The sequence below is a fragment of the Cucumis melo genome, chromosome 9 (assembly GCF_025177605.1).
Source record: "Cucumis melo cultivar AY chromosome 9, USDA_Cmelo_AY_1.0, whole genome shotgun sequence".
Classification (NCBI taxonomy): domain Eukaryota; kingdom Viridiplantae; phylum Streptophyta; class Magnoliopsida; order Cucurbitales; family Cucurbitaceae; genus Cucumis; species Cucumis melo.
In genome coordinates, this window is record NC_066865.1 from 9,853,155 (window position 1) to 9,875,805 (window position 22,651).

General features: G+C 33.7%; 1 protein-coding gene across 4 annotated transcripts; it reads right to left on the reverse strand.

Annotated features, from left to right (window-relative positions):
* Positions 1-6,189: 6,189 nt before the first annotated feature.
* Positions 6,190-12,310, reverse strand: LOC103503369 (chaperone protein dnaJ 16). 4 transcript variants are annotated; one of them, XM_008467547.3, is made up of 12 exons: positions 11,759-12,310; positions 10,383-10,506; positions 9,404-9,486; positions 9,182-9,293; positions 9,001-9,105; positions 8,669-8,719; positions 8,206-8,295; positions 7,358-7,466; positions 7,108-7,256; positions 6,976-7,029; positions 6,687-6,872; positions 6,190-6,573 (listed from the first exon to the last, which is right to left on the reverse strand). In XM_008467547.3, exons 1-12 carry the CDS (start codon positions 11,893-11,895, stop codon positions 6,565-6,567), a joined length of 1,209 nt encoding a protein of 402 aa, XP_008465769.1. In that variant the 5' UTR covers positions 11,896-12,310; the 3' UTR covers positions 6,190-6,564. The 4 variants fall into 4 exon arrangements, with proteins under 4 accessions (XP_008465769.1, XP_050945454.1, XP_008465768.1 ...); XM_051089497.1 differs by having other exon boundaries at positions 6,658-6,872; XM_008467546.3 differs by having other exon boundaries at positions 6,642-6,872.
* Positions 12,311-22,651: the final 10,341 nt, after the last annotated feature.

A 22,651-nucleotide genomic window follows, 5' to 3' on the forward strand; every position in this document is an offset into this window, starting at 1 on the left:
ATGGAATTTTAGGAAAATTCTATAGAGCATCTACTAAACCGGGATAGACGTGTTAGGCCTTAAAGTACGAGCTTTTTTAAACTACACTTGAATAATAATTTGTGTAAAATGTCTTGAAATTTATTTCCTAAAACTCATATTTTGTAACTTAAAATCATATTCTATTCAATAAACTTGTTATTGAAGAATTATTAGTGAAATTGAATACTATAATCTTAAATCAAACAAACTAAAGTCTTGAGGCAATCTTGAGTGAACTTGAACTTTATGTAGATACATAAATGTAGATCAAGTTTGAGTATATAACTTAAATGAATAATGTTGGATGTCTTATTTTGGAAACACTATGAATGCGACTTGCTTTATAGTTAGTACAAACGATGTGATCCTGAATCGTTCATGTGAAGACATGAAAGTGGGGACATTCTATGTAAAGAATTTACATAAGACTGGACTATGAAATAGTCACTTTTACGTTATAACACTGTTTACTGTATTAAACTGACTATTTCGTTTATTGATGACCTAGGTAACTTAATCTTAATCCTGAGCTAATTATGAACTCTTCACGGGATTATCCTTAGATTTGCATAGGTGAGGGAAACTCATCAGTATTGGCCCAATAAGCCTTCCATTTCAAGGGTAAGCCTTGTGGATATTTAGGGACATAGGGTGCAAGATAGAGTTCACTCCTACCTATTAGAGAATTAGTAGATAGGTTGTTTTCTTAATGACTAAATCCAGGTCTTGAACAATGGGTCTTACCCTCTCATTAGCGCGAGAGGGATTTGGTTTATAAGTTGGACCTTAAACCAATTGTTCAATAGTGGATTAATGGGACTTAAGGAACAAGATGTAATCTCGAGGGTAAAACGATAATTTTCACCTAGCCAAGATTACAAATAACTTGTGAAGGATTAACTTACTGATTATACTTACATCACGTAGACACAAATATATCTAGACTTGGAATGATCCGTTAGCTAATGAATGTTGATTAACTCGGTCTAAAAGAATTTAGTCAGTTGATTTTAGATTATTGGAGCCCATGATATGTAGGTCCATTATGTTCCCCTGCTAGCACATATGGAATTAACTTAGGACATTATCTTAGATTAGTTCGAATAGTTTGAATTAGGTAAGTAGAGAAAAACCAACTAGTATATGTGATGTAGCGATCATTTATCAGTTTAAAGATAGAGCTTTATGTTAAAATATGGTTTAAATACAAAAAAAATATATGAATGTAAATTCATACTCAAAAGCTTGAAATGATGGAAATAGTCAAAGTCGTAAAAAGTCAAAGGGTTGACTTTTGACTTTGAATACAATAAGCCCATTAGATGTCGTAACTCTAGTGGGTAGGTGTTGTTTTATTGTGAAGACAATAAGCCCACTAAATGTTAGTGGGTTATATGTTGTTGGATTTTGGTGAAGGACAAACATGCATATTGGATGGTTTTTTCTTACAAATTGGGTTTTTTAAAATGATTTTGGGTTGGCCTTTTTTTGGTTATCCTCTCAAGTGGGCTGGTTTTATCCGCTCTCTCTTGGTTTTGTAAAAATCAATTTCCTTCACCAAAAATTATCTCCCAACCCTAAGTCGAATTCCTCAATTTTCATCTCTTTCTCTCTCTCGGTTCCTTCATCCATCAGGTCCCACAACCTTGTTGGGAGTCTAGAGGATAGTACGTCAACACTAATGGTGGTCCACGTCGAGTACAGGTGAAGAATTTCAAGAAATCAGAGCTACAAAGGTAAGTTTTCTCAAAAACCTAATTTAATTATTTAGGGTTATTACATATTAATCAAGTGAGTAGAATTTTGGTTGAATTTCCATTGCGCGTGTCTTAAATCTATCAAGATGTTGTTAGAGCTAGAGTTCAAAACCAAGAATTACTCTATTATATTATAAATCATCTTCACTACATAAAGCTTCAAGTCGATAGACACCTTTGCTCATGCATAGTATTATATAGATTGACACTGCTCGATGAAAATGTTTTAAAATTTTTAAGTAGAAGATTGTTAGTAAAAGTTTTCAAGTGGAGGATTGTTGATAAAAAATTGTTTTAAAAACATATGTTAATATTTTATTCCAACTTGGTATACCCACATTGCTAATAAAGCAAAGTGGAATTAACTCCCTTAAATACCCCTACCTCATATGTGGATTTGGGCCCCGAGGGGTACCCATGTTTTAGAAGAGGTGAGAAGATAGACAAATGTGAATTTGTTGATATCTCCACATGAGGCTTTGAGGCGTTGAGGAGTTACACTTTGTTAAAGCATTACATTCTTGACTTGACCGTTGAGGCGTTACAGATCTCAACTGTTAATGCTATTATGACCATTGAGCCATTATAAAACTCAACCCTATATCATAGTTCTCCACTCTTTTCATTTCAATCATCTAAAAACACTTCTTTGTTATATTAAAAAAAAAAAAATAAAAAGAACTCTCCAAACTTCTCTCAATTTTTGTTTTCCGAGCAAAGTCATTTAGGGTGTGAGTTTGTTTTTCGATCAGTTTCAGTGCATCGTCGATTGAGTTTTTCGATTGTCTTATCCTGAGGATGACGTGACAATATTGAATTGTTTGTACTCCGAACAGAACCGTGAAACATCTTAAGAAGAGTGAACTCGCAACCCAACCATCTTGTAAAAAGTTTTTGTCTTGGCAACCATCAACCAGACATTCACTTGTCTAGACATTCAGTCTAGGCGTCCACACTAGGAGATCAAATTCCAAGCATCATCTGATTAGGCATCAAAAATTCCGAATGCCTAATTGTTGCTTCAAGTAGCTGCTTCACCGCATTTTCCAGTACTTTGTCCAACATATAGTGAGCAGTGATTGAATAAAATATACACTTCCTCAATTTTCCTTTTTCTCTCCAATAAGAACAACACTGCCCTAAGTGATGGTCGGAGTTCGCTTCCAAAAGGTATAGTAATCGAAGTTAGTCTAATAATTTTATTCGTATACTTATATTTACGTATATTTTTGCTAACATGGCAGCCAAACCTAAAATTAATTATGGAAGAAAAATGGTTTTTCCATTCATTCTCTCCTTGAAACTGTCGTTGGACAATCTCATAATTAAGCTTCCTCTTCTCATTTACAAACAATAACACCTTACCTCATGAACTGCAAACGTGGTTGTTTCTATGGAAAGGGAAATTTTTCTATAGTAAGATAGCATATAAAAGACTTTCATACTACCTCCACTTATCGTTTGTCACTTTTTTAAGAATAGAGTAAGATCCGAGGTCCATAAATATTATGAAAAAAAAAATTTGTATGAAGAAGAAGAGTGTTGAAGTAGTACTAGAAAAATTAAGACTTTGCGAAATGGTTTTACTTTGGCAGAGATGGCATCCGGCTAAAATTACTGATACATTGTTGCACATTTTAATCTCTCAAATTTGAGTATGCTTATTGACTAGCAAAAGCGATATCTTGATTTTGAAACCTATTGTTTTCTATTTTCTACTCTTCAAAATTCTGAGACCGTTTTTAAGAATCTAAAACTCAAGAAATCAATAATTATTATCAAACACACCCTTTTTGAAAAATCAAAAATATAAAATGAACAAGTTGCCCCAAATTTCTAAGATGTGATATATCCTTGTTTCTAGGGAGGAAAACTGGTTTGGAAACAAAAAGAAATGGAAAAATCATCCTTTTGTCTCCGTATGAGCAATTAATCCATGAGTTGCTCTAAACCCTACTTTGGTCCCTGATGTGAAGTTTATGTTAACTTTTTAACAGAACAGTTTTGTAGTGGTATTTTTATATGACTAGACAAGGGAGTTGCTTGGAACGACAAGTGAGTTATTATATTCCTACAATATTATAATTTAATTAAAATTTTTTGTGTTTGGGTCTAGATTATTTTAGTTTTGGTTATTATATTATGTGTTTGATGTATAAACTATTTTAGTTTGATAGGAAAAGTAAACATTATATTAAAAAATTAAAAAAATGATGAATATCAAATAGTAAAAATTGCAACAAATAATAAATAAGGTGTTTGCAAAAATAACAAAAAAAAATTATGATAATAGAACTCATATTACTAGATTTTCTAAATAGAAAAAGTAATAAATTCAAAACTGAATAACCCTCTAATATATTTAATTACTTATCATATTTGTAATATACGACCAAAAGGTGCTATAGTCTACCTTTTCCTAAAAAAAATTATCATCTGTTGTAATTTTACTAATAAATACTATAGCCAACTAAAAACTAGCTAATTAGAGACTTTTAAATAGTTTTAGCAAGAGGTAATCATCATTATCGTAGATTATCTTTGCTCCAAACAATTCCTAAATAATTTGACTGAAATGCCAAATAAATAAATCAACTTTAACCTAAAAATTCCACGGTTCTAACTTAATTTATTGTCAAACTGGCTTTTAAGTCTTCTCCTTCTTTTGGACACATTTAGTAGAATCTCATAAAACTAGAACTTTTCGTTTTTTATCAAAGTTGATTTCTTTTTTCCGATAATGGGTTAAATGTCTACAATCTTGTTAATTATATGTGACAAAGAACCTACCTTTCTAACGTATTCGCTACATCTTGAATTAAACAGAAAAAGAAAGAAAAAGAAAAGAAAAAAACACGAGGAAAAGATTATGTATTTTTCACCTGGACATTTTGGTATTGGTGGTTTTCTTCCTTTTTCATTCCTTCAAAACTTTCCCTCCACCTCATTTTCACATATTTTGTTTCTTAAAGAACCTTTTTTTTTTTTTTTTACTAAAATACCATACTATTTAAATCCAAACAAATCAGATGAAAATCGAGTAAAATTAAATAGATACAACCCATATAAAACAAATGCTCTAAAAAAATATATTACAACCTCAGCAAATCAAGAACTAAAGATTAAAAAATAGGAGAAGAGATTGGAGCAAGAGGGAAAAAAAGATCAAAAAAAAAAAAAGAGAGAGAACGGGTTGGAATAAGAGAGGAAAAAAAAGTACAAAGTGAGTTCTAAGTTCCATACAAAATTGATTTACCCTTCAATTCAAAGTTAAATCCTAAATTTATTTAGCAACCTAATCGTCTAAAAATACAATCTTTTAACTAGGAGCTAAAGTAGACACTTCCTTAAAGTTCGGGACAAACAGACATCTTTCAAATTTTAGAAGCCAAAATAATGATCCAAATAACATTTAAACCTATAATTTATTGTTTCTTCTTCCCCATCTTTTCTCTCTTTCCTGTCGCTCTCAGGGAAACAACAATGCCAAACCAGAGTTTGAAAAAATTATTGTTTCTCGCACTTCTCACCATCCCTTCTCCCTATACAACTTTCACTACCAAATTAATTTCCAAATCAAAAGGCCTAATCAGCAAAATTTAGTCGTACATATCATACTTCAGCTAGTCAACTAACACAAAAAATAGTTCAAAAAGTTCAAAGACTATTCAGAACTATTTTTCTAAACTCAGGACTAATGTGTCTTAGACACAAAATAAACATCTAAACTCTTCCTAAGACAACTAAAAAAACCCAGGTTATTAAAAGGCATGCAGTAGTCATGGTTGAAATTCAAAAGCACGTGGTTGTTAGGGAGGTGAATTGTGATATAGAATCAACTCTTTCAAGATTCAATGAACTGACATCCATTAAAGTAACAAAAATAATAAATTTCAGTAAAAGAGATTTGGCTTTGAAGAATGAGAGAGGAATGTTTCAGCTTCAGTTCTTGGCACACCCAAAATGCAATTTCCAGAATCAAGAATGCAAATTGATTGCAAGCATGGATAAAGAAAAACATGACCCTCCCCACCCAAGACAATGATCCATTTCTCCAATGTCAATCTGTAGTTTATTCTTGTATCTATTTCTTTAACCAATGACTCAATTCTGAAACCTTTTTGGAATATTTATATTTAAATCCTAATCGAAATAGCATCAATGTATATCCACTATTCTTATGAGAGATATAGTAAATGCATGAATAGTTCAACTAGTAAAACAACTCTTTCATCCCAAAACCTATTATACCAAATCAAAAAGGCAATGAAGCATATTATACCAAATCAAAAAGGCATTTCAGCGAAAATTGGCAAAGATCGGATGGAAACACCCGCCCACCAAGTCATCTACTGGCATCGCTGATGGAATTATGGGAGATGAATTAGCAGAATTGAAAACCTGGCCGCAGTAAAGAAAAGCATTAACATTCATCAGAGCACATTGAACTCCATGAATATTCCTCAGCCTTGGGTTGTGCGGAATTCAGCTAATATTGCTATTCACAGAACTTAATTATATGACACAAACAGCAGTTTTAGCAATGGATTTCAGTAAATAAATTATACAATTTACACGCGTGCTTTTCGCTGGAGAAAGGATCCAACTATAAAGAATCTCTGTAGACAAGTTGTCTTCCACAGCATGCTCATGTGGTAAGGCCATAGTCATATGATATAGCATTCTGGTCAGGCTATTACTCGCTCTCGAGTCTCGTATCTTCTCTGATTCATTATATCAAATCAATCCGAATGCAACCAAAAAAATTTACGTTTGGGGAAAAGATTCACCTTCCCTGCAATATTGAAGATGAGTAGTGTCGATGAAAGCCATAATACACATGACAGTAGTAAAGAAACATACTTTCATGTTTCTCCACCTCTTTTAGCAAGATTTTCTTTTCTCAACCTTTAAATGGATATTGAACCATTTTTTCTTCTTAGGCCTATCCCTTGTAGATTTCCTCTCCCTTATTTGGCCATCTTCTTTTGCATCCTTAAAGGAACCCCTAATTCGACTCCGACTCCGTTTTATTGGAGGACCAGTTGTGTAGGAGGCATGAATTTCATTCCTCTGTTTGAGAAGCTCATCAATCTGTAGAGAAAAGGAGCCAGAGCAGTCAGTTGTAAAAAAAAATAATTTTGAAGTATATTTACTAGGCCGCTAAGACTTCTTATATCTTCAAGATAAAACTTACCACTTGCATTTCCTGAGTGTATCTACTGGTCATCTCCGTAAATTGCGCCAGAACCTATTGAGATTTCCATTAATTATTAGTACACTTCCATATAAAAGATTTAGAATCAGAGCTCAATATTAAATGCTGGACCTCACGATATTCTGTTTCAAATTTTGATATTTCCACCCTTTTTGTCAAAATTTGAGCTTCTACCGTTCTAAGATTCTTCTTCTCTTCAGCAAACGATGCTGCAGAAAAGGCCTCAATTGTATAGCTCACACTTTTGAAAAAATTGTCACCTAAAGAATGCAGGTCATCAAGTCCACAAAAAAAAATTATCAAACAACAAATACTGGATTCTGAACGCAGTAATTGAATATCAAAACCTATTCAAACTGACCATAAACTGCAAAGACATGAGTTCCAGCCTTTAATTCAGTTATTTCACATGGCTGGAATCCATCTAGCTTTTTAAAGAAGGCAGCATCTGGATCCTTAGCGGAAGTCATCTGAAAAGATCAATAAGATCCTAATGAACACAATATCATGACATAGAGTAATCAAATATCATTGAAGATGATCCTTGTTTCATAGTTCTAAAACACTTCTAGGAAGAGGTGCATCTGATACCTGATAGAATTCTTAATTCCACTTCTCTCTTTCTCCTTTAAAGGTTCTTACACATAATTTTTTGGAAGGATTGCATTCGTTTCCAATTATACAAAAAGGTTATTGAAGTTATTGACGTTTGTAGTCTCTCTTTTCCTCCCTGATTACATATTGCTAGTCTTCCTTAATCACTTAAAGATTACATTTTCATTAAATTAACCGTGAGAAACAAATTGTAGAATTTTATGGCCATACAACAGCATGTTCAGCAATAATTTTTCCTCCCACGCTTATGAGAGAAAGAGACAATGCAAATTAAGCAAATAGTAGATGTAGCATGTTCCAGAGTATCATTGCAGTTCAGATGGTACAGAATACTAATTCCAATAATTGCTTATTTTGAAGGTGACTTTTTGAAGCAAATTTCAGTTCTCATTCAAAAAGTTATAAAATTAGACAGATAGTTGTCAGATGTACTTCTGTTAGCTTTGTGATAGTGGTATACTTCTGTTCCCTTTTTGTATGAGAACAAATTCTGTGAAATGGTCAATGAAAATATTTTTTATTTTTGAAATATCCAATAGAGAACAAAATATGATATCAAACTTAATCTCAGCAATTTATCTATAGTTGGCTTACCGAGTTTGCTGTTTGGTCCAACCGATATACAGGGAAACCAAGAAAATACATCCCAGCAGATGTTACTTTTCCTACTTTTGTACTTTCCTCCTACAAATATAACAAAAATTCAAACATGTCAAGTACTGAGATTTAATGCAAAGGTTTTAAGACGTTCACTGATGTTCATACAAAAAAAGATGAACACATAAAAAGGATGCTTCAAAATGTCCTAACAATAATCACCATCAAATAAAAGAAAACAAAAAATAGAATCTCCAAAATTATCCAACTGGAAACTATCAGTGTATGAGACTAATTGTGTGTATGAATTTACCCTTTCTGTCCAGAGAAACAATATAATAATAACCAAAAACCTGAACTTCTATCACGAAACTAAAAGAAGAAATATTCTGCAGTAATAAATAAGTAACTGGTGAACAAATGATAAACGAGATGTCTACTAGAAAAGCTAGCAAAGTACCTGTAAAGCAAGGTTTAATCCACCAGTTTCTTCGCGATCAAAATACAATAACTATAAAAGAAAAATTAATGAAAATGTTAGAAAATAATTAATGCAAGATGAAATAGAATTCTATTTATTTATTTCAAACTTCATTGTATTCTTTGCCAATCTGAAATAGTTATAATTCAGTAATCATTAAAGTGGAAAAGGTGGAAATGTGGTAAAAGCATGAAAGTAGATATAATCAAGGTAAAGAAAACTCAAAATTTTTTCAGAAAATAAATATTCAGCGAGAAACTTCTACAGACAAACACTAATGACATTCCAGAGAGTTATTACAGGAGTTGGACCTTAAATTTGCTTTTATCAGGTGATTGAACTCGGCAAACAAGTCCACCCTGTGTTTCCTCTTCGCTAATCATAACAGAATAAAAATGAGCACATTGTTTCTCAACCTGTAAAAATTACAGAAACCTACATAAGCATACCAATAAACTAAATGGTTCCCAAACATTCAATTCAACAGTGTACCTTTTTAGAAATAGGAGTGCCCAATGGAAGTGGATGAACAGTCACAACCCCATTAAGAGCCTCTTCCAAAACTGTTGCTGATACAGTAGTTTTAATTGGCACACCAAGTTTGCTGCAATGAAAGGATGGATTAAAATTGAAGCAACATGTAATATTTAGAAAACATGAGCTTAAACATTTTTATGAAGTGATAAAAATTAGCAGAGTAAAGGATAAACATACCTAAAAAGGGCAGCAAACATGGTGTTCACTGCTCCCAAACTTGAAAGATCTAGCTCCAATTCTTGGCTTTCTGTTTCAACGGCCTAGGCAAAGGTAAAATTTAACTTTCTTCATTTAGAAGAAACACGTATTGTAATGGAAAGCAAAAATGAACTGCAATATATAGAATCTTCTAACAAGGGTATTTAGTAATTTTAGCAAGTCCAGTCCAGTTTAAATTTTTCAATTTATATAGGAGTTTGGAAGAAGCTTATGATTCTTTTTCATCCCTACTTCAATAGTTATTTCCTTTTGCAACTATGTAATAAATACATTAATCATCTTAATAATTTCTTTATCATTTTCATTCATCTTACACTTAATATATTCATTTGTTTTCTGATAATTGATAAATACAATGAAATTTAACATTTCATTTTCAACCAAGTAAAATAAAATAGGTAAATAAATAATTGTGGTTTTAAAATATTTCTAGCTTAAAAGATAGATAAATAAACAAAACAAATATAATGTTGCAGATTTAATTTATCGATAATTAATTCATTTAGTCACTTCAAAAAGGAAAAAAAATTAAAAAAAAAAGATCATTTAGGTAATACATCTGCTGGTTGATCTGCACCAATTGTTGTTCCTCATGTTAAGGACGAGTTATAGATTATTTTTTAATATTTTCACAGGGATTTTGTAGGTGGTACAGAAGACGTAGTGATATGGAAAAGGGATATGCAGAGAGGATCATGACACTTTTCAATTCTTAGTCTACATGTCATCTTGCTAGGGACTAATATAAATAGGCTTTCGTTTATGTTATTTTATTATTTTTCCTAGAGTAGTTTAATAATGTAATTGTTTTGTAAACAGGGAAGAATGAACTTTAAATTGGTTTAGCTAAATCATCAAAGCCCAAAGAACAATTGTTATATAAACAAGAATCTTGAACATGGTAACTTTCCTAAAATGCACAAAAATGATATTTCACCTCAAAGCCAGCAGCATCATATTGTCGTCTTTTTTCTGGATCTGACAAAATGGTGTATGAAAAAGTGACCTCCTTAAACATGTCAGCAGCTTTGGGGTCGTTTGCATTCTTGTCCGGATGATACCTGGTTTAATATTAGAGTTTCAAGATGTTGTCAACTATCATGTAACCATATTTAGTAAATCACTTGGATATAATAACACATGCAAAGAAGTAATGCAATAAAGAGCCATTATTTACCGTTGTAAGGTGTAGCATGGTAAGGATACTTATTAGTTGACAGAGTTTAATCACATTTTGTCCAGGGAAAAATTAACAAACAGGCATAAAAGTACATCAGAAAAAAGGAAGAGGAAATTTGATGGAAGTAGTAGGAAATATTGGAGTTAACAGGAGATTTCGATCAAGAACCTACTAAGAATCAAAGGATGTGATACTTCATAAACAACATTCATTACAAGCATTATTATAAGTAAAAAACTTGGTTGAGGTGACTTTTAATAACAACGGCAATTAGATAACTTATCATAAATGTTGCTTGAACATCCAGCAAATAAAATTCATTAGTTTGTTACGGAAATTCTAAATACTTCCTTGGCTGGCTATCAAGTCGAGGGAAGATCATATCAGCAATCCAATAAATCCATGCTTTTTGGATTACATTATAAACCCAATAACGCTATTCTTTATGGCAATTTTGTTATACAATTACCATCAACTGGTATATGGTAATTGTAAAACAAAATTGACAAAAGAAAGAGGAAGTGGGCTGAAATGCTCCGTGAACGAGAAAATGTGATGGTTAAAATTACTAATATGAAAATTGTGCAACGACTTAAAATCAAATACAAAAGTAAGCCTTTGATGGACAACTTTCTGAAAGATTTTGCATTGCGAACAATCCCCTAACTTGACAACATCAGGGTTAAAGTGTAATTAAGCATTAACGAGGAAACAAAAAGGTCCATACTTAAGATTGTTAAAACTCATTGAGACAAGCTGGAAGGGGCGGAATAAGCAATTTGCAGTGCTACAATTAGGTGTCGGCTCCCCGTTAACCCGATGCTTAGAAGTGAATCAAAGCTACAGCTGCACTTCTCTGTCCCTCTTGTAAAGTGCTAAAGTGCACTAGTTAGGGGAACAATCTAAATACGACTTTATGTGATACCTTATCCTACCGAAAAAGCAACAATTATACCCCTCCATGTCTCCTTGCGAATAAAGCTTAAAGAAAACGATACTGTACAAATTCGAGAGTTCTAATACGAGAAATAACCACAAATATGTCTAGAGAAAAAGGTCGAAGTTCTACGAATAAAACTGGAAATATATATATGAAGCAAATAGAGGTTCAAAAATCCAAATTTAAATCCTACTTGAGAGCCATTCTTCTATATGCGCTTTTGATTTCCTGATCCGTGGAGTTCCTGGAGACACCGAGAACCTCGTAGGGATCCCGACGGTGCAACAAGGACGCATCTTGCTTGTCGGATTTGGATCCGTGGGGCGGCATTCTGGAAAAAGGGATGGGATATTTCCTTAATAAGAAAACCCTAAAACCCCCGTCTGAAGTTAGGATTTCTTTGTTTCAGAGTAAAACTGGAGCTTGCAACTGCAATTGGGCCATGGAATTAGCTCAAACAACGTCAGCTGGTAATAACAGAGAACAATTCCATGGACTTCCAGCCGAAGCTTTTGCCGTTTGGATCACATAGAACGAAGAGAGAGAGAGAGAGAGAGAGAGAGAGAGGAAGGTAGGGAGATTAGGTGTGTAGTGTAGGATTGTGTTTGTTTCAATCGGTAAAATGGAAATTCAAAGTTTCAAACCATATTTCGCTTTTTGTGCGTATTAGCTTTTGGCTGTTTCAGTTTCATATACCACCGCCCGATACGCTTTTAGCCACATCCTTCAGTTTTAGTGCCTTTCACTGTTTAAACTCGTAAAGAAGGTTTATTCTATGGAACCACACATGCTTAGTTTGAGACCAAGAATTCGTATTCAAATACTTAGCTTATATTTGGCCTATATATTTTTATTTTTTATGCCTAACGTTTTCTTTGTCCAAACCTAAGAAAAATAAATAAATAAAAGACCCAATCTCGGAATCTATTCCATATTCATTATTCATGGTCAAATTTGAGTCTTATAAAATATAATCTTTCTGAATATATTCAACCATAATGAAATTTTTTTTTTTTTTTTTATCTTCATACTTTCTAACCGTGGCGATCATCAATTAATCGGAGTTGGATTTTTGACAAAACTGACTCCGAGCTGACCATATTTTTTACAAAACTGACTCCAAACTAACCATAGTTAGTTTAGTAAATGTTCAAATCGATCTCGACATCGATAGAGGGTCGATCGATTTTTTTTGTTTTTGTCGAATTGATCCAGTCGGGTCGATTTAATACTTAGAAATACTTTTTGGAAATTCTCGATTTAAAACTTTTCGAAACCAGCCCCAACAGACCCCTCTCATTTTCTGACCGACCTACTTCGGTTTGGTATGTCGGCTTGGTTTTTCAGTCCATCATGCTCACCCCTACTTTTCAATCTTTTTCTTCTGTGATCAATTTATATCTCTTTTTTGTTGAATTTTATTGATTATTATACTCCAATATTTTTCTATTGTTTTTTTTGTATTCCACTTTAGTGTTTCTATGGTATTTTATACCATTATAATTAATACAACCCTATGATTTATCGTAGATTAGTGAATTGTATTTAGTATCTTTATATTAAATTTATCTATATCATAGATTTTTTTTCTAATGAAAAAGAATCATATCATCAAACATATTAGTATCTTAGTATTTTAGAAATTGGTGTATCATTGTATCCTATCGTATATGCATCCTATATTTGTATCCTTGTTTGTGCTTCATAGGGTTTATGTCACACCCCATTCTGGAGCACCTCCTCACTAGGCCCGAGTGTGGCGTGAAGCCGACTGACATCGTTCTTCTTCTAATAATGTTTGTCAATCATGCTTAACTTGTAACTCTTATCAATCTCTTATCAATTAAACTTAGACATAAAATGCGGAAAGAAATAGTCTAACTTGAAAACAATAATTTAAATCTTTGCTAAACATTTTCAGGTTTATCCCACCAACTGACAACCTGCTCAACAGTCCTATATAGACAAAATGAAGTTCAGAATTTCAACCAAACAACACTATTAGAAAACTCAAATCAAACTATTATACTAGTCTATTAGTATAGGGTTTAGAGTTTAGGGTTCTCTCTTAGCTTAATTACAATTTATCATGCATGCATGGAATGAGTCGTACAAAAATCTAATCAACTTCTAGCAAAGTAGGTGGATGCTTTAACAGGTACTGGAACCACGATCTCTATCTGTAAGGGAAATTAACATTGAAAGGATGAGTTACAAGTGATAAGTGATGACTCGCCTCAACTGAGCAAAGAACGTTCATAGGATGATGACTTAGCTAAATCTATAGCTTTATTGACAAGAGTGATAGAAATTCACAATCTCTCCAAAGTGACAGAAGCTTCAGATGTCATGAATGTGAAGGTTTGGACATGAAGCTTCTGCCACTATCAAGCAGAATGTCCTACTTTTTTAAAGAGGAAGAAAAAGAGTTTTACTATTACTTTATCTGATGAAGTGTCATCATCTGATAGTGATAGAGAAAATTTTAGCAGGGCCTTAATAAGTTGTGTATCGGAAAAGGGATCTAAAATGGCTTAGACGGTGTCTTCTTTGAAATCATGGTGTGAAGAGGACAAGAAAACTAATTAGTCTGCTCATGTATGATGATTTTTTGTCAAAATAGGAAGAAGATTAAGAGGTTCTAAAGATACAAAAAGAGAGAATACAAGCTCTCATGGAAGACAATCATCGCCTTTTGTCTATGATTTCTGCTCTTAAAATGGAACTTAAAGATGTTTGGAATGAATTTGACTCCTTATCTAAATCTATTAAACTACTTTCTTCTGGAACTTAAAGCTTGGATAATCTTCTTAGTGAGGGAAAGATTAAGAGTGATAAGAAGGGCCTTGGGTTCTCGAGAAAGAATGAATATAATGGAGAATTCTTTAAAGTATTTGTTAGATCTTCTGATTGCAAAAGTGATGATGCTATTAACACTAAGGTGTTGCATACTAAAAGTGATTATCATAAGATGGGTTCAAGATCTATAAGAAAGTGGATATGCCATTTATGTGGAAAAGCTTATCATATTCGATCTTTTTGTTACAAGCTTTATGTATACAATTAGTTTAGTCATAGAAGATTGTATGATAAAAGTAGCAAAAAAAATCTACAGAACAATTCTCTTTGCAAAAACTGAATTGGAGAAATGTAGTACTGGGCATGTGACTTTTGGTGATGGAGTTACAGGTAATGTTGTGGGAAAAGGAAATATCAATAGATCTAATGCTTCTATCCTTAATGATACCAAACTCATTGAAGGGTTATCAGCAAACTTGATTAGTATAAGTCAATTGTGTGATCAGGTATTTGTGTCAGCTTCTCTAAAGAAAAGTGTGAAGTGCTCAATCAAGAAAAATGTATTGTGATGACTGACACTCACTTGTCAGATAATTGTTACCACTAGGACAATGATCTAAAGAATCTTGTGTGTAATCTCTCAAAGTCTGATGAAGCAATGTTGTGGCATAAGCGGCTTAGGCATGTTAGTATCCCTAAAATCTACAAAATTATTGGGGCAAAAGTTGGGCTAGGGATACCTCTGTTGAAAAATAATTCAGAAAAAGTATGTACTGAATGTCCTGTTGGAAAACAAATAAAGGCTTCTCACAAGTCGACAGGTCAATACTATCCAAATCATGTTCTTGAGCTTATGCATTTGGATCTAATGGGTTCTATGCAAGTTGAAAGCTTTGGAGGAAAAAGGTATGCCTTTGTTGTTGCAAATGATTTTTCAAGGTATACTTGGGTAAAATTTGTCAGAGAAATATTAGATACGTATGAAGTGTTTCAATCACTATGTCTTCGGCTTCAGAAAGAACAATACAAAGTTGTTTACAAAATTAAAAGTGATCATGGAAGAGAGTTTGAGAACTCTGCTTTCAATGAATTTTGCCACAATGAAGGCATTTTTTCATGAATTTTTCAGTTCCTCTGACCCCCTCAACAAAATGAGGTTGTTGAAAGAAAGAAATTTACTCTATTAGAGATGTCACGTGTCATGTTGCATGCTAAGTCTCTTCCGCTACATTTCTGGGTTAAGCTTTAAACACTGCCTGTCACATATATAATCGTATTTCACTCCAACCAGGTACTTTGTATACAAACTATCAGTTATGGAAAGGTTGCAAACCAAATGTTAAATATTTATCAGTTGTGTAACATTCGCAATGACAGAGAATTTCATTGAAAGTCGGATTCTAAATCAGATGAAGGTATTTTTCTTGGGTACTCTTCAAATAGTAGAGCTTTTCTAGTGTTTAATAAGCGTACCAAAACTATGGGGAGACATATGTAAAGGCAAATGATGATGACGATCAAGTATTTCCATATGCTAGTCTCTCTGCTATGACTTCTGTGAGATCTGATAGTTCTTCCTCAGGAAAAGATTCCAAAGTTGTATCTATAGGTTCATTATCTATAAATGAATATGTTAAAGATGATTCTACAATGTCTGAAGTTATTAACTCAAACGGCGGAAATAAAGACATTAGTTCAACTAATCTTTCTGATATTCACGTTATTACTCCCTCTACTCATGTTCTAAATGACCATCTTTCCAGCAGTATTATAGGAGAAATAAGCAGTGGTATCACAACACGCAAGAAGGAACATTGTGATTATGCTAAAATAATTGCTAATATAGGTTTCACATCTCAGATTAAACCTGCAAGTGTTACTGAAGCCTTGAAAGATGATCAATGGATTGTTGCCATGCAAGAAAAGCTTCTTCAATTTGAATGAAACCAAGTGCAGAAATTGATTTCAAAACCTTTTACTATCGATGTTATCGATACCAAGTGAATTTAAAAAAAAAAAACAAGACCGATGAGAAAGGTTGTGTTACCAGAAATAAAGCACGCCTAATGGCTCAAGGGTATTCACAAATTAAAGGTGTGGTTTTTGGCAAAACATTTGATCTTGTGGCTCGCCTTGAAGCTATTCTTCTGCTGCTAGGCTTAACTTGTACTCTCAATTTAAATTATATCAAATGGACGTCAAGAGTGTCATCCTGAACAGTTACTTAAATGAAGAAGTCTATGTTTCTCAACCAAAAGGTTTTGTGGATCCTACGCATTTTAACTATGTATATCAACTTCATAAAGTCTTGTATGGTCTTAAACTAGCTCCTTGGGTTTGGTACAAACCGCTAACTGAGTTTCTTTTAACTCAGAGATTCAATTGTGGTGGAACTGATAAAACTATGTTCATTAAAAAGGAGGGGCATGATTTTTTATTTGCACAAGTGTATGTGGATGATATAATCTTTGGAGGACACCCTTCGATTTTGGTAGCAAATTTTGTTGATCAAATGAAATTTGAATTCGAAATGAGTATGTTGGAGGAATTATCCTTCTTCTTGGGTTTTCAGATTCGTCAGTGCAAGTCTAGAATCTTTCTTTCTTAAGAAAAATATGCTCGAAATATGCTCAAGAAGTTTTGTCTGGATAAGGCTAAATCCAAGCGTACACCTACTGCTTCTCATCTCAAAGTCACCAAAGATGATTCTGGGGATAAAATTGATGAGAGCCTTTATTGAAGCATAATATTAACATTCACCATCACTTCATACGAGATCTAGTTGAAACCAATGTGATTTCTCTTGAACGTGTTTGCAATTTTGTGCAATTGGTTGACATTTTAACGAAACTCTTGAAAGTAACTGTGTTTGAAAATTTTTATGTTGGCCTTGGGGTTTGTCAGTTTAGTTGGTAGCAATTATAGTGGCGTGGTTGTGGGCTTCTATTCACCTTTTGTTATCCTTTTGGGCTTGCTTTCTATTTCCCGACCCCCAAGGCATATGTTTGAATTTGATTTTAAATTGGTATTTAATATTGCCCCTTCATATTCTTCGATGTTCTCGTCTGTGTGTAGTGTTATTGTGTTGTCATCTACTTCATCTTCCGAGCTTTTATTTGTATTTAGGTGCTTCCATTGCTACTGTAGTTTCCACTTGGAAAACTCATTATCGTCTATATTTTCTCCTCCTTAAATGACAACTACATCTTCTTCGGGTATTCCTACTCCTCCCCCTAAGCATTTCAAGATGATTTCTGCTTGCAATCCATTGAAACGTCTTTGTAGGATGAATGATATTCACGAGTCTTCTCCGTCCAGTTTTCAGGATGTGTCTCCTGCATCTTCTGAGTCTGTGCATGCTAAGTTTGGTATAAATGATGGTAAGTCTGTCTCTAGTTCTTGAATGCCTTCTGCCTCTGTTGATGTTCATTGTGCTAATGATTCTAGTAGCTTTCCTTGTGTATCCACTCATAATGACTGTAGTTCATTTAAGTCCTCTGTTAATGAATCTTTTCGGGTTTCAGTTACAGAGTTTGTGTCTATGGAGATTGTACCAGATATTGATACAGATTCTTTCAATGATAACGATAATGTTGCTTTTTCTGAATTATTACGACATCCATATCGTTCTGATGCTGATTCTTCTCCAACTGTCCCTATTTCTGATGTGCCTATTCCTCCTAAAGTTCCTTCGTCTGAGGCTCCATCTATGTTTACAACTAATGATGATGATTTGATTAGGTATTTTGTCCGTGGGTCTTCTGGTTCTTATTCTCATGCTCCTTCAATTGTTGTTACTAGTGGTTCTGCATTTGTTTCTAGCTCCATTCCACCGCCTGTTTCTAGATATATGTCTAATCCTTCTACTACATCTACTGTGTTTCCAAGTTCTTTACAACTTGGTACCTCTACTGTGCCTTCTGGTGGTACTCCTTCTACTGTTCCTTTTGAGTCGTTTACTCAGGCATCAGGTCCTTCCTCTGATGCTCCAACTACTATTCCTCTTACATCTACTTCTACTTCTCATCCTGTCGTCCTGCCTCTGGGCCTGTTTCTTCGACTTCAATTTCAAAAGTTCCTTACCGTCCTCTTGCTAAAGGACAAAACGTTGTTACTACCAAAGCTAGCAGATGCAAGCTTTCACCCAATGTACCTATTGTTCCTATTAAAGGAATCTCTTTTCATTCGAAGGACTGTGTTCACAAATGGAAATACGTTGTTCAATGATATATTAGCATCGTTCCTGCACTCCTAATCTTGATCTGGTTACTAAGGTTGGTCTTATTCCTACTATTACTGAGGTTGGTCCCTTCTATCCTTGGTTGATTTAAGAATTTATTGTTAATTTGCCTGCTAATCTTAATGATCATGGGGCTTGGGAGTATCAAAAAGTTCATGTTCGTGGTCTTTATTTCAACATCTCTCCGACTCTTCTCAATTCCTTCTTGAAAGTGACTCTGCCTACTGATTTTTTTGGTGACTTTCCCTACTAATGAACAATTGGCTTTGGAGCTATCTTGGGGTACTGTCCATTCATGGCATGTTAATGGTCAACTGTATGCCATCAAACTGAGTATTAAGTATGCCATTTTGCACAAAATTGGTATTACAAATTGGTACCCTTCTTTACATGTCTCCACTATCTCTACCACTTTGGCAAATTTAATATTTTTAATTTGTACTAGCTTCAAGGTTGATGTTGGTGATTTTGTGTTTCGACATGTTTTGCGCCATATTGATACGTTTGGTATCAACATTCTTATTTGTTTTCCTTGACTACTTTATGGATTTTTGTTGTTACAACACCCATCCATCCTCACTGATGCTAATGTTGCTAGTTTTACTCCTTAAATATTGCCTCTCAGCTATCGCTTTTTTAGGGGTCTCACGTGCCGAATCTGCTTGCTAGTTTTCGGCCTCCTCATTCTAGCCCTCAATCTTTTGCTGCTGATATGAGGATTTCATCAGCTGGGTTGCTTTTATCCTATAACTTGGCAACTCATTTGGTTTAGCTATTGTCTGGCGAATCACAATCTCTGAGTGTTTCCATTTAAGATTTTCAAAGAGTGGTCTCTAGTCTGACTAGTTGTCAAACTGTTGTCGATCCCGTGATGCATGCTTTACATTCGTTGATTGCTGATACTCAAGAGCGACCTTCTGATACTTCTAAACCTGCTTCTTAGTTTATTTGTCAACCTACGAAGGAAAGTTAGGTTTTGTTTTGTGTAGTTCTTCTATATTTTTTTATTATGGCTGGTGTGATTTTTGTACTACTGAACTTTCTTGAAATATGTCATGGTTTGTGGATTGGCTTATGTTGGTTAATTTTCTTTGTCTCTTGGTTGTGTGTTTTGTTTTCTCACTGTGGTTGTTGTTGGTTATTGGTGTGCATGTTTGAATAAATAAAGGAAGTTGATCCCAAGTGGGAGTTTGTTATGTTTTCTGGTCTCGCTTCCTATTTTTTATTCTTTATTCTGTTTGTGGAAACATCTTGAATGAGATAATTTTTTTTTGTTAAGATTGGATTTCTAGTTTTACAAGATTGTTCATATCTTAGGATTGTTATTTATATCTCTGGTTTGGTGTGTTTGCGAGTGCTAAGATTGAAAAGAAAAAAAAACTCTTTTTCAAGAAAGACTGAGTGAGAGGAAGGGTGGTATTTTGTGATTCTTCCGTGTAAGTCAACAATGTCCAGAAAGTTCTTTTGATAGAGAATCAAGATTAAGAATCTAACTCTGTTAAAGATTGAATGCACCTTAATCAACCGTTTAAGGAAATTAACGATTAAGGGGGAAATTTTACTTAAGTTGCATATGATAGTTATTAGTGATTAATTTAATGTGTTACATGTCAGTAAGAGAGAATCACTAAAGTTTGAATATAAGTTTTAAATTCTATATTGATGATCATAAGTTTGTAATTATGATTCATTTCTTAAAGCAATACAAAATCTTTGATCTCGGGTCAAAGATCCCTCAGATATAGATGTTATGTCATCGAACTGGGTTAACAATGTCTAGTGTTACTGTTGTTATATTTTCTTACTATTACTTTAGTCGTTTCTCTAGTTATTAATAGAGGTAACTACTCGAAGCACAAGTATTGAATTTTTATTATTTTTTTCAGATCGCTCATAGAGGAGGCAACTAATTAATCCATCAATTCTGCTAATTAATCATGAAATCAAATCCCTTAAATCAAAGAGATTTGAGTTACCATTCACTAAAAGTTTTCCTCATTTTTGTTTCCATTATGTATCTATTTTAGGAATTAGGAAATTGATGCTTCATCAATTAAGGGTTGATTGCCAGCAAGATAGTGGTGAATGTGTAGTTTAAAAGAACAAATTCCTACCGAGGTGAATGTAGGTTTTTTGTTTTTATCAATTGAAATAGAAATATACAAATATTGTGAATTTGTTCACGACTGACTTAAGATTACTCTTCTTTGGTTTTGAAATTACTCGGTTCACCAGAGGCATACTAGTCACTCAAACCAAGTACATTAGAAATCTACTTATGAAACATGGAACGAATGGAGAAAAGTTCTACAGTACCCTTATTATTTTGTAGTCTAATAGTGATTCCTCTACATTATGCTCTCTTGATGATGCATAGTCTTTTAGCGCTGGTTGTAGCATTACATTCCTTACCTTATATTATATTCAGTAGATCGGACAGAGCATTTGCTGTCAATAAGTTGTCACAAGACACAAACTATGTACTCTCCTTCAACATCAAGTTTGATTGCAGCAAAAAGAGTCCAAGGATATCTGGCAAGAACCTTAAACCAAGGACTCTTCTTGAGAAAATCTTCATAGCTAGCCCTTCTCCCTCATTTCCTATTCAGACTTTGATTAGGCTGGGGACCAACTGGACAGACATTCTACCAGTACTAGGTAGTGTAGACTAAGAATCTTAAAGAATACTTGGAGTCGAAATATTATTCCAAGTAGTAAATGAAGAATGATAACAAGGCTCTCTTTGAATAATTCCAAAGGAAAAAAGGCTTGTTCATACTAACTAACTATTTCTAAACCCCTTTATGATCCAAAGGTGAAGGGCGTGGTTTCAAATTCACACCTAGTCTAAAACTAAAAGCTAAGGGTTAACGAACTCAAAATATTAAAATGAAAGGAAAGAAAATACTATTGGTGTTTTTATAAGATAAATTTAAAACACTTCATATCAACTCAATCCGATCCTCTTAAATTAAACTCAACCTTGAGCTTAAGTTGAAAGTTTGAATTCATCAAGAGCTTGATAAGGAAAAAGTTGGTATGTTTTGCCTTGATCGAAGTGTCTATCTCGACCTCTCCATCATAAAGTTATTGACTAAAAACTTCTCTTAGAGATGTTTCGGAATAAATCCAGCTAACTGCATGAAAATTTACACAGTTGAAATGAGTTTACTGCTCAAGGTACAAAGAAACAAATAAGGAGAAAAAAGACAACCAAAACTGAAAAGACAAAACAAACATCCAGAATTGAGCCCTAAAAACAACTGGAACTAACAAAACGAACAAGAGCAAATATATAAAAATATGAGCTCCAAGACAGATTCTTTGAATTTCCGACTTGCCAAATACACCTTTTTCTTTCTTTCTTTTACAATTTTTTTTTTCTTTTTTTTTTGAATTTTGAATTTTGGCAAAGACAAAACTGAGATAACATATACGACCAAATAATTAAGTTTCCACCCCCTCAAATCTTAAAATCTTTAATATCTTTCAACTTGACAGATTCCAATTCAGCCAATAAGGAGCTGCATTCACTGGCCAATTCTTTCGCCACAAAAAGGAGAAGAGTTATAAAGAAAAGATAAAATGTGAGGGAAGCTCTCTCTTCCCTCTATCATCTATCCTCTCTCATCCTCCCTTCGGCACCTTCTTCGGCTCCCTCCTTCCTTCCGGTAGACACTGTTCTGCGACGACCACCTTCCAGATCTCTTCTATCAGCTTACCAACGAGCGCTGAGCATATCTTACACTCGATTCAAAGGCAAAGATGGAAGTTGAAAGCTACAAAATTAATAACGTGTTTTTCTGCATTTGGCACGAGGATGGTGTTTATCAAGCGGAAGATGTTGATGCAAGCATAATTCTGTTTCCTCTCATTTTCTCAAAAAACAGATGTGTTTGATTACCCTTTTTTGTCTTTTATTTTCAAAATTTGGAATGTTTCTAAAAATGGAGTAAAAATAGATAATTTATAGGAAATAGTTTTTCCAGTTCTGTTTTTATTTTATTTTATTTTTTTCTTTTATATCTTTGCTCATTGGTGGGAGAA

Excerpts from the sequence above, each read along its gene's own strand:
- LOC103503369 (XM_051089497.1), bottom strand. The coding sequence starts at position 11,895 with ATGCCGCCCCACGGATCCAAATCCGACAAGCAAGATGCGTCCTTGTTG. Across the intron at positions 8,296-8,668 it reads GATTAAACCTTGCTTTACAG|GAGGAAAGTACAAAAGTAGG; the intron begins GTACTTTGCTAG and ends TTATATTTGTAG. Across the intron at positions 7,257-7,357 it reads TCATGTCTTTGCAGTTTATG|GTGACAATTTTTTCAAAAGT; the intron begins GTCAGTTTGAAT and ends TGCATTCTTTAG.